Consider the following 12,943-nt stretch of genomic DNA (forward strand, 5'->3'; position numbering starts at 1 on the left):
CTATCTATCTATCTATCTATCTATCTATCTATCTATCTATCTATTTATCTATATATATAACAATGGTCTATATAACTTGAAGGTGATTTAACTGCTATTTTTGCATTTCAAAGGACCATATAGAGAATTTCCTCGTGGCGCTGCTAGTTGTGATCTACAACATAAGATCCTGACTTATGTAGTGATGATGTGCTGCAGACCTGTCAGACCCATCTTGCTATGATGAAATTAACATCAAAATGATGGGGCAGTGTTGGTGTTGATGGTGGTGATGATGATGATGATGATGATGATGATGATGATGAAGATGGTGGGGGAGGGGGGAATTGGGTGCAGTGGTGGCAGCAGCAATGGTGGTGGTAGTGGTGTTATATTGTGTGTCTGTGTGTGTTTATGCTATTGTTGTCTAACCCAACCCAGCCTAATCCAGAAGATTTATAATGTAAAGAGTTTCAGATATGACCACCCCTACCTGTGTATTTATATATACAATATCTAGAACTGCATTATCCAATGTTTAAGTTACTGTTCTTTCTTTTTTTTTAATAGTAGGATGTGATTTGAGAGGGATTTAGCTGCAATTTTAGAAAGTTTAGTGATTGCACAAATGCTTCTTCATGTACATGCATATTAAATATGCGCACATCTATGTATGTTTATGAGCGAGAGAGCAGCGCACGCCATCAAAGTGATGCAAAGATGGCTGCGTGTTTAAGGAGTTCACTTCCCGATCACATGATTTTTGGTTCAGTCCCACTACATGGCACCTTAAAGGCAAGTGTCTTTTATACCCTGGGCAGATCAAGGCTTTGTGAATTGGTTTGGTAGGTGGAAAGTAAGAGAAGCCCATCATATATTTATGTGTGTGTGTGTGTCTGCGTGTGTGTCTGTGTGTGTGCATGCATGTGTGTCCGTGCGTGTATACATACATAACAAACATACATCATTTAATCCATGTTCCATGCTGGCAGGGGTTGCAGAGTTTGACAGGGTCTGATGAGCCTAAGGACTGCATTGCACTCTGGTGTCTGCTTTGCTATGGTTTGCCTGTTGGCTATGTGCTTCCTGTTGCCAGCTACATTACAGTGGGGTTTTTTTTTCTGCGTGCTATCATCACTAGTGTGGTCGTCATGCAGCTTCGAAGGCTACAAACCCCCAAAGGGGCAACTTTATATTAGGAGATGTATGAGAGGCGGGGCCAGAGCAGAACAGGTTTCTTGCCGTAGAGGAGCTAAATGGCTACTGACATTCTAAAAGAAAAGGCAGGCATGATCGGAGCGAGTTGGAAAGAGATAGTAATGATGGCAATGAGGTGTCAGAGTGGACCATGAAGATATGAGGTGTGTTGAAGACAAAGGGACACAAGAACCAGGAGTGTGGGTAGGTTGTAAAACAGTATAGGGGAGTAAGATATTGGGAATAGATGAGAATAGGTAGGTGACCACTGTAAAGATTGGGTAAAGCTGAAGGACAGATATAGTGAATGGTGGGTCACCAATGATGCATGAGTTAGGGGAGATGAGAAGAATAGGAGATCATCATCATCATTGTTCAACAGTGGTCGAGACAATGGAATTTACCATGCTACGCCAGAATTCACGGTCCATCATGGCATTACAGAGGTCCTGTTGCTGGATGCCTGTATCCCTGGAGATTACATCAGGGTAGGAGAGTGTGCGCCCTCTGGCATTGCAAGTAGATGGCTTCCAGAGGAGAAGAGTTGACAGTGTGAAGCAGAAGAATGATAATGATGATATAGGGAGACAGGAGATGGACAATATATTGTCATCATCATTTAGTATTCTCTTTTCCATGTTAGCCTGTGTCAGACAGAATGTCCTTCCTGTTGCCAATTCTAACCTGTTTCCAAGCAACTTAATATTTCCCCATGGCCAGATATGTTTTTCATAGAAAACTGGGAATGGAGAATGTTGCTTGTATGATGGTGATGCTTGTTTACAACCATCACATGATGTCAAGAGATGGGTCACACACACACACACACATACACATTCACAAAGACATATACAAGATAAGCTTCTTTCAGTTTCCATCAACTAAATCCATTCATAAAGTTTTGGTTGGCCTGGGGCTAAAGTAGTAGGTACTTTCCTAAGGTACCATGCAGTGGGATTGAAACTGAGACAACATGGTTCGGAAGCAAGCTTCTTAACTACACAAGCATGTCTGCACCTATATGTATACATGTGTGTGTGCATGTATGTACATGTGTGTGTGTGTGTGTGTATATATATATACAGCGAGGTCATTGCCAGTACCGCCTGACTGGCCCCTGTGCCGGTGGCACGTAAAAAGCACCCACTACACTCTCAGAGTGGTTGGCGTTAGGAAGAGCATCCAGCTGTAGAAACTCTGCCAGATCAAGATTGGAGCCTGGTGCAGCCATCTGGTTCACCAGCCCTCAGTCAAAATCGTCCAACCCATGCTAGCATGGAAACCGGATGTTAAATGATGATGATGATGATAGTGGGCTTCCATGCAGTTTCTGTCCACTAAATTTCACCTGCAAGGTATTTACCAACCTGATTTAATAGCAGAAGATACATACCCAAACTGAGCCCAAAAGGCTTTGCAAAATAACAGAATTTAGAATCACATAACTGGGAACCAAATTCCTTGACCGCATAGCCATACCTGTACATCTTTATATATAAAAGTGAAGTTGTGTGTCTGTCTCCTACGATTTAGATTCCTAACTACTCCCACATTTTGCGGTGCAGTTTAACCAAAAGTGGGTATCTTATAGTCGTGATTCATATCGAGCCCTTCTGAGTATTAGCGCGCGTCTACGATGAGTCTACGATTTAAAAAAAAATTTACCATCATTTTTTTCCATTTTAATGCATTTTTTCGCTATTATATAAGGGAATTAACTCTCTAAAAATGTCTACGATGAGTCAACGATTTTTAAAAAAAATTTACCATCATTTTTTTTTTCCATTTTTAATGCACTTTTTTTTTTTGCTATTTTTTGGCTATAACTCTCTAAAAATGCTTATGTAGTTATTTCCCTTACAAACCTGAGCAACGCCGGGCGATACTGCTAGTTACATATATGCATAGAACAGCATCTGCACATAGTCATTTAGACCCTTATTTTTGTTGTTTAATTCCAGATCAGTCCTTAGTGAGTAGACCTATGATCAAAAGTATCCATACCTTATCTAAACTACTTTATTCAAAGTGTCCTTCCTTTTCTTTAAGATGCTACAATGAAATCTGAAGGAGATTTTATCTGTCTGATGCGGTGGGTGTATATTAAACACTTTCAGATTTTTGTACAATGAAATCAAAGTAATATATACAAATGTATTCAGTCTGGGTCTGTGTCTGTTTTGCTATGCTAGTAGGGTTTGGGAACATACACAGGATGTCCTTTTTGTCACTAACCCGTACTTGTTTTTCAAGTAAGGGATTTTTTTTTTATTCCGTATATTTTTGAAAGTACAGACCCAAAGGATGGTTTTTAGACAGAAAATGTTAACAAATGTTACTGTTTTTCAGTCAGTGCTTTTATGCAAATACATGGAAAGTAAATATTCTCTTTCTGTGTCTCTGTCTGTCTGTCTGTCTCTTTCTCACACACACACAATGGGCTTTCATGCAGTTTCGAAAAATTTTCAAGAGCAGAGCAACTAGTTGTGAACAAGAGAAATATCAAATCACATACATTTACACACATACATACCACTACTATCATCACAATCATCATCACAATTTTACATCTGCTTCCAATGCTGGCATAGGTTTGATGGGTTGTCATGGTTGGAGTGAGCACTTATTTGAGGATACTGCTCATCTACACAGGTTGAAGGACTGCATCTTACTTTTGTGTTTCATTTTTAGTTAGATTTCTACAGCTAGATGTACATTCTAACACCAACCACTTTACAGTATGTACTAAGTGCCTTTTTTGTGATGTCAGCAATTAAAAAGACCTCATAACACCATGTTTCTACTCATTTACCCATCCCTGTACAGGGTGAGAGGCATGAGTGATGGATGCATGAATAAAAGCGTTGTTTGATTAGAGGAAGAATCATAGTTTCCTGAGATAGCTACATGGACGTTAAATAATCTATTCTGCTCTAGGTACAAGGCCCGAAATTTTGGGGAAGGGGGCTAGTCAATTAGATCAACCCCAGTATTTTAACTGGTACTTAATTTATCAACCCTGAAAGTATGAAAGGCAAAGTCAACCTCAGCGGAATTTGAACTCAGAACATAAAGAGAGACGAAATACCACTAAGCATTTCACCTGGCGTGCTAACGTTTCTGCCAGATCACCACCTTATGGGCGTTAAATAACGTTGATGGATATATATATAATGTACTCATACTGAGTGGGTATGTTGGTGTAATGGTTACACACTTGTGAAAACATAGAGGTGTTGGTTCAAGTCACACGTGTACAGAAAACCCACTTTTTTTTCCATCGACGGCTTATATGCCCCAATATTAGACTATTTTTTTTTAGTCAATATACAGTGATTGCTTATAAGTTTTAAGCTTATAATATATATGTATATATATATATAATATATATATATAGGCCCAGGGGTGGCTGTGTGGTAAGTAGCTTTCTTCCCAACCACATGGCTCCAGGTTCAGTCCCACTGCATGGCACCTTGAGCGAGTGTCTTCTGCTATAGCCTCAGGCCAGCCAAAGCCTTGCGAGTGGATTTGGTAAATGGAAACTGAAAGAAGCCTGTTTTATATATACATATGTATATATTTATGTGTGTGTGTCTTTGTATCTGTGTTTGTCCCCCCACCTCCACCATCACTTGACAACCAATGCTGGTGAGACCAATAGAATAAGTACTAGGATTACAAAGAATGAGTCCTGGGGGTTGATTTCTTTGACTAAAACCCTTTAAGTCGGTGCTCCATCATGGCTGCAACCAAATGACTGAAACAGGTAAACGAATATATATATATATATATATATGTAGTCCCGTTGATTCGGGGTTAACCACAGTAAATAAGGTACTCAATACATAGCAGAGTAAAATTAATTTATTATATAGAAGGAGCTTCTACAGGACTAGAAAAGTAGTCCTGTAGAAGCTCCTTCTATATAATAAAAAAATATATATATATATATATATGTCAGTACCGCATTACTGGCCATCGTGCTGTGGGCACATAACAAACACCATCCGGTCGTGGCCGTTCGCCAGCCTCATCTAGCACCTGTGTCGGTGGCACATAAAAAGTAGTCAGTACCGCTTGTGGTACCAGTGCCGGTGGCACACAAGAATCCATCCGAACATGGCCGTAGTCAGTACCGCATCACTGGCCATCGTGCTGTGGGCACATAACAAACACCATTCGGCGTGGCCGTTCGCCAGCCTCATCTAGCACCTGTGTCGGTGGCACATAAAAACACCATCCGAAGACCCGGCAAGACTAGTCAGGCCATAAACCATGGCCCCTACCTGGGACGTAGTCAGTCCACCTGTGCATACCTTCCTCCTTGTGATACTTGTGAAGGCCTGTTGAGGCAAGTGAAAATCAAAATCAAATCAAATCAAAACAAATCAAAATAGATGAACATCAATGGAATTTGTATCTTTGTGGTACCAGTGCCGTGGCACACAAGAGAAAACCATCCGAAAGTGGCCGTAGCCAGTACCGCATCGACTGGCCTCCGTGCGTGGGCACATGACAAACACCATCCGATCGTGGCCGTTCGCCAGCCTCATCTAGCACCTGTGTCGGTGGCACATAAAAACACCATCCGAAGACCCGGCAAGACTAGTCAGGCCATAACCCATGGCCCCTACCTGGGACGTAGTCAGTCCACCTGTGCATACCTTCCTCTTGTGACACTTGTGAAGACCTGTTGAGGCAAGTGAAAATCAAAATCAAAACAAATCAAAATAGATGAACATCAATGGAATCTGTATCTTTGTGGTACCAGTGCCGGTGGCACACACTTTGTGGTACCAGTGCCGGTGGGACACAAGGGAACCATCCGAACGTGGCCGTAGCCAGTTCCGCATCGACCGGCCTCCGTGCTGTGGGCACGTAACAAACACCATCCGATCATGGCCGTTCGCCAGCCTCATCTGGCACCTGTGTCGGTGGCACATAAAAACACCTTCCAAAGACCCGGCAAGACTAGTCAGTCCACCTGTGCATACCTTCCTTCTTGTGACACTTGTGAAGACCGGTTGAGGCAAGTGAAAATCAAAATCAAAATCAAATCAAAATAGACAAAATAGATGAACATCAATGGAATTTGTATCTTGTGGTACCAGTGCCTGTGGCACACAAGAAATCCATCAGTGCTGTAGTCAGTGCGGTGGGCACATGACAAACACCATCCGATCGTGGCCGTTCGCCAGCCTCATCTAGCACCTGTGTCGGTGGCACATAAAAACACCATCCGAAGACCCAGCGGCAAGACTAGTCAGGCCATAACCCATGCCCCTACCTGGGACGTAGTCAGTCCACCTGTGCATACCTTCCTTCTTGTGACACTTGTGAAGACCTGTTGAGGCAAGTGAAAATCAAAACAAATCAAAATAGATGAACATCAATGGAATTTGTATCTTTGTGGTACCAGTGCCGGTGGCACGTGGCACACAAGAAAACCATCCGAACGTGGCCGTAGCCAGTACCGCATCGACTGCCCTCCGTGCTGTGGGCACGTAACAAGCACCATCCGATCGTGGCCGTTTGCCAGCCTCATCTGGCACCTGTGTCGGTGGCACATAAAAACACCATCCGAGCGTGGCCGTCTGCCAGCCTCGTCTGGCACCTGTGTCTCGGTGGCACATGAAAAACACCATCCGAGCGTGGCCGTTTGCCAGCCTCGTCTGGCACCTGTGTTGGTGGCACATAAAATCACCCACTACACTCTCGGAGTGGTTGGCGTTAGGAAGGGCATCCAGCTGTAGAAACACTGCCAGATCTGACTGGACTGGTGCAGCTTTCGGGCTCCCCAGACCCCAGTTGAACCGTCCAACCCATGCTAGCATGGAAAGCGGATGTTAAATGATGATGATGATGATGATGATGATGATATATATAAACATCCTACAGTGGAGATGACAAAGGACTGAGACAATTTGGTGTGCTTGAGAAGACCTGCCCAGCAAAGCAAAATCATGACCATAGGGACATGCTCTTTATGTCTGTATTCCCCAACCCCACAGAAAATATGTCCTTGAGAAACCACTTCCCCACATCCCATCTTCCCAGCACCTCCTCCTTTCTCCCACAGATGCTCGCCATCTGCTCTACCTACCTCCCCTCTACCTCCCTGTCACACCTGTTGAATATCTTCTCTTCTCCACAACATATCCCCCCCTGACACCCCCTCCTATTTCTTCTCACTCACTACATTCTCTCTCTTCTGCCCCCCCCCCCTGTTAAGTCCAACAACTTTAAATTCTATAGTACTGCTGCCCTGGTTGCACCAGAGGTAAAGATGCTACAAAGAAAAGTGTGTGTGTGTGTGAAAAGGAAAAGTAGTAAATTTACAGTCAAAGTGTCATGAGATTTGCTCTGATTCCCTGTGCTCTAAGTTCAAATACAATTTAGATTGACTTTGCTTTTCATCCTTTTAGACTTAATATATATAGTAAAAACAGCCTATTGTCCTTTCTCCATCCAACTGTTACATCCTGGATGTTCTGCTTGGTCAAATATGGGAAGAGTGGAAAAGTGGCTATGACTCCTCACATCTAGATGTGCACTTAAAGCTATTAGCAAAAGTATATTTTATGCTGATATATCTAGTCATACTGACCGCAAGTGATATCCATATCGTATTTGTCAATGATGTAAGCATTGTTGAGTAAAATGAAAGACTACTACTTTTTGAAATCTCTTGTGTTATTCATTTTGCTGCAAGTTACACAGACACCCTCTTGTCATTCCGACTGCCAGAAATGTTGTGAACCAGTGATTGATTGGCCTGGTGGAAATTACAACCAACAAAACTTATTGTTTACTAATTGCAATATAAAATAAAGATCTTTGTATTGTGTGTGTGTGTGTGTGTGTGTGTGTGTATATATATATGTATATATATATATACACACACACACACATATATATATGCATATATATATGCATATTATAGGGAGAGTTTACGAAAAAAACAAAAGACGAAGACAGGTGGTGTACAAAACAAACAGATGTATTAGTATAACGCTCAGGAATAGAAAAAGTCTTTTACATTTCGAGCCTACGCTCTTCTACAGAAAGGGACACAGAAAGAACAAGGACAGAAAAAAATAAAAATATATATATATATATTATATATATTATTATTATGTTTATTATTATTATTATTATTATTATTAAAATCACTAGTGTTGTTATTAAAAACTGGTATTTTCCTTTGCTCTCGCTCCGAGTCTTGTATTACTATTTCCTTCCAGACAAAGTGACTATAAGTAGTAATGTGAAACTCGGAGTAACAATGTTATTATTTTTATGTACACTTCCTTCTTGTACACGTACATATGTGTATATGTAAATGCCTGTGTGTGTATGTGGCTTTGGCTATGACTGGGCCTTTATATATGAGCATTGTGTAGAATATAACCATAGAGTTGTAAACAGTATTATATAAAACTGTTGACATACTTTATAGTTTTTAATGTGTATGTTTTTTTTTATTTTTGTTGTTTTTTATAACTTTTTTGGCATACGGAAATTACTGAAATATTTTACATCTGTTCATAAATATGTGCTTGTGTGTGTGTGTTCAAACACCAGTCTCCCCATCACACACACAAACACATTTGAGAGGGAGAGAGAGAGAGAGGGAGTGTGTGTAAGGAGAGAGAGAGTGAGAGAAAGAAAAAAGAGAGAGACAGACAGACGTGTGTCATTTAATGTGTGTGTGTTTTTGCTTAAATACAAGATAAGTCCTCGAAATTGTTTGCAAGACTTATCTCCCTTAGTCATGTGTTATTTTAACATTTTTTTTTTAGTTTTACTCCTTTATTTGTTTCAGTCATTTGACTGTGGCCATGCTGGAGCACTGCCTTTAGTCGGGCAAATCGACCCCGGGACTTATTCTTTGTAAGCCCAGTACTTATTCTATCGGTCTCTTTTGCCGAACTGCTAAGTGACGGGGACGTAAACACACACACACACACATATATATATATACATATATATATATATATATATATATATATATATATATATGACAGGCTTCTTTCAGTTTCCGTCTACCAAATCCACTCACAAGGCATTGGTCGGCCCGGGGCTATAGCAGAAGACACTTGCCCAAGATGCCACGCAGTGGGACTGAACCCGGAACCATGTGGTTGGTTAGCAAGCTACTTACTACACAGCCACTCCTGCGCCTATTGTTTATTCTTTTTATTAATGTTTTACAAACATTTACCTTCTGACTTATATAAGTTGTTGTTCTTGATCTCTGATCAAAGCCATTCCAGCCTTGACTATCCTTCCTTTTTTGCATATCTAGAAACACAGTAAACTTGAATTTTTTTTTTCTTTTTAAGATTGTGGGATTTGATATGAAGAAAATTTGGTTTCTCTTTCTAGCAGTTTAACCCCTTGCAAACGGATTCAGTACTGACAGTCTGTGCTGTATACTGGCCATTCAGGACATTCAGTAACTACATAAACTTTCATACAAGGAATTTTTCAGTACATTTACAGATTCTTCTCAGTGTGGCATGTTTGGAAACACAGTGCCACACAGAGGGAGACATCGCACTGCTCATGAACATAGTGTTTTGAGCCCGAAAGGATGAAAGGCAAAGTCGACCTCGGCGGAATTTGAACTCAGAACGTAACGGCAGACGAAATACGGCTACGCATTTCGCCCCCCCCCCCCCCAACGTTAGCACACCGGGCGAAATGCATATCCATATTTCGTCTGCCGCTACGTTGTGAGTTCAAATTCCGCCGAGGTCGACTTTGCCTTTCATCCTTTCGGGGTCGATTAAATAAGTACCTATTTCTTTATTACCCACAAGGGGCTAAACACAGAGGGGACAAACAGGGACAGACATAGGTATTAAGTCGATTACATCGACCCCAGTGCATAACTGGTACTTAATTTATCGACCCCGAAAGGATGAAAGGCAAAGTCAACCTCGGCGGAATTTGAACTCACAACGTAACGCAGACGAAATACCGCTAAGCATTTCGCCCGACGTGCTAACGTTTCTGCCAGCTCGCCGCCTTAAATAAGTACCAGTTACGCATTGGGGTCGATGTAATCGACTTAATACCTATATCTGTCCTTATTTGCCCTCTGTGTGTTTAGCCCCTTGTGGGCAATAAAGAAATAAGTGTTTTGATGTGGTCATTACTGCTTCCTGTCTGCAAGGGCTTAAGTGACTACATAGTACTAGACTGGGTTTCATGCCTGTTTCTTCTATCTGTTCAAATCTTTAGTGATAGTTCCTAATGCACCTGTTACTACTGGGATACGTTTTACCCGCACTTTCTATAGTCTCTGTAATTCAATGAACTACAGAGACTATTGAATCATCATCATCATCGTCATCACCACCACCATCATCATCATCATTATTATTATTAGTGGTATTTTCTTTGTCTTAACGTTCTGAGTTCAACTTCCATGAAGGTTGATGTTGCCTTTCAGTATCCTGGAGTTCATGAAGTAATTATCAGTTGAGCACTGTGACTGGTGTAATTAACTAGCCCTCATCCCAAAATTTCACGCCTTGTGTCTATATTAGAAAGGATTATTATTATTATTATTATTACTATTATTTTTTTTTTATTATTATTATTATTATTATTTATTATTATTTATTATTATTATTATTTATTATTTATTATTATTTATTATTATTATTATTTATTATTATTATTATTTATTATTATTATTATTATTATTTATTATTATTATTATTATTATTATTATTGGAAGGTAGCAAGCTGGCAGAATTATTACTGCACCAAGCAAAATGGCTTTGGCTTGGCTTCATGCTCTTGCTCGATGTAATGGGGTCATTCTAAGTTAGTGATCCCAGAGGCATCATCCATGTGTAGAGCGTACCAGCCCCTCTGCATCCTGCAAGGTTTTCAGTGGTATTCCTTCTGGCTTCTCATTCTGAGTTCAGATGCCACCAAGATTGAATTTACTTTTCATCCTTGTGGGGGTTGATAAAATAAGAACTGGCCAAGCACTGGGTCCATGATATTGATTTACTCCTTCCCCTAAAATTGCTGGCCTCATGCCAAGATTTAAAACAAATTAAAAGTGGCAGGCTGTCAGAATTGTTAGCATGCTGGACAAAATGCTTTGTGGAATTTCGTCTCTGTCTTTATGAAACTGTCCAATCCATGTCAGCATTTAAGATGAACGTTAAATGACAATGATGATAATAATATCTATATCATCATCATCATCATCATCGTTTAACGTCCGCTTTCCATGCTAGCATGGGTTGGACGGTTCAACTGGTGTCTGTGAAGCCAGAAGGCTGCATCAGGCCCAGTCTGATCTGGCAGTGTTTCTATGGCTGGATGCCCTTCCTAACACCAACCACTCCATGAGTGTAGTGGGTGCTTTTTACGTGCCACCGGCACGGGGGCCAGGCGAGGCTGGCAAACGGCCACGAACGGATGGTGCTTTTTACGTGTCACCAGCACGGAGGCCAGTCAGGGCGGCGCTGGCAACGGCCACGATCGGATGGTTCGCTTACTTGTCACCGGCACTGGTATCACAGCCGCAATTTCCATTGATGTTGATCGACTTCGATTTTGGTTCTGCTTTCTGATATCTGATTTGATTTGGTTTGATTTGATATTGATTTATGTATATTTGTATATGTATATTTGTTTATATCTCCACTTCAGGTTACCATTTCGACTTTTGACTCGAAAATATGGTGTAGACTTGGCTTATACTCCGATGATAGTCTCAAATAGTTTTCTCTGCTCATTGAAGGCCAGAGACAGCGATTTCACAACTTGTAATGGTGAGTAGTATTAGAAAGTTACATTCTCTTTTGTTGTCGCTGTTGTTGTTGTTGTTGTTGTTGGGTGTGGTGGTGGTGGTGTGGTGGTGTGTGTGTGTGTGTGTGTGTGCATGCGTGCATGTTCATGTACTCTTTAGATCAGCCCTGATTAAAACAGACTTATGACCATGATCTACAATGTCAGAATTGACTTAGGACTAAAGACAGCAGCAACAGCTGTTTAAAAAAAAATTGTTACTGTCAATAATATCAGACATTGTAAGCATTAGTTTGTGTTAGAAAAAGAACAGGCTCACTGAGAGAACACAAAATGTATCTCTTAGGATACTGTAGGTACAGGGTTCAAATCTAATCAGTGGTCTTTTATTTTCTGTCCCAAATTGGATATTACAATATCTGATCTCATTTGCTCACAGTATTATCAAGTTTTAACATATTCTATAACCACCATATCATAATGATTGTAGACTGGCGGAATCATGAGAACATTCAACTTGTAATTGTTCCAGCTCTTTGCATTCTGAAAGTCAAATTTTCCAGGGTTTTCCAGGGATTGATAAGATAGAGGACCAGTTTAATACTGGAGTAAAATCTCCCTCTCACTCCCACTCCTCTCTTTCTCTGTCTTTTTCTGTCTCATACACACACGGTCATCCGTGAGAGGACCATGGAGGACCATTCACAGTTTTTTGTTTTTCTTTTCTCCAAGAAATGAAGGAAGGTTGAACGAAGGGGCTAAGGTGGTATAGGAGCAAGTTACCATTTCTCATTCAGTATCTTGTCTTTTACTCATTTCAACCATGAGACTGGCCATGCTAGTGCACCACCCTGAAGGATTTAGTAAAATAAATCACCCCACCACCACCACCACCTAGTATTTATTTTAAAGACTGGTACTTATTCTATCAATCTCTTTCAGTGAACCACTAAGTTATAGGTACATAAACAAACTAACACTAGGT

The 12,943-nt window shown here is 40.8% G+C and overlaps 1 protein-coding gene across 3 annotated transcripts in view; it reads left to right on the forward strand.

Annotated features, from left to right (window-relative positions):
• Window positions 1–12,943, forward strand: part of LOC115210923 (tRNA-dihydrouridine(20a/20b) synthase [NAD(P)+]-like) — a 165,299-nt gene that overhangs the window by 106,842 nt on the left and 45,514 nt on the right. For all 3 annotated transcript variants that reach the window (XM_036501862.1, XM_029779709.2, XM_029779708.2), the window contains one exon: window positions 11,860–11,981. In XM_036501862.1, the coding sequence (XP_036357755.1) occupies window positions 11,860–11,981 (122 nt within the window). The remainder of the gene's footprint in view (window positions 1–11,859; window positions 11,982–12,943) is intronic.

Source organism: Octopus sinensis, linkage group LG4, assembly GCF_006345805.1.
Source record: "Octopus sinensis linkage group LG4, ASM634580v1, whole genome shotgun sequence".
In the NCBI taxonomy this organism is placed as follows: domain Eukaryota; kingdom Metazoa; phylum Mollusca; class Cephalopoda; order Octopoda; family Octopodidae; genus Octopus; species Octopus sinensis.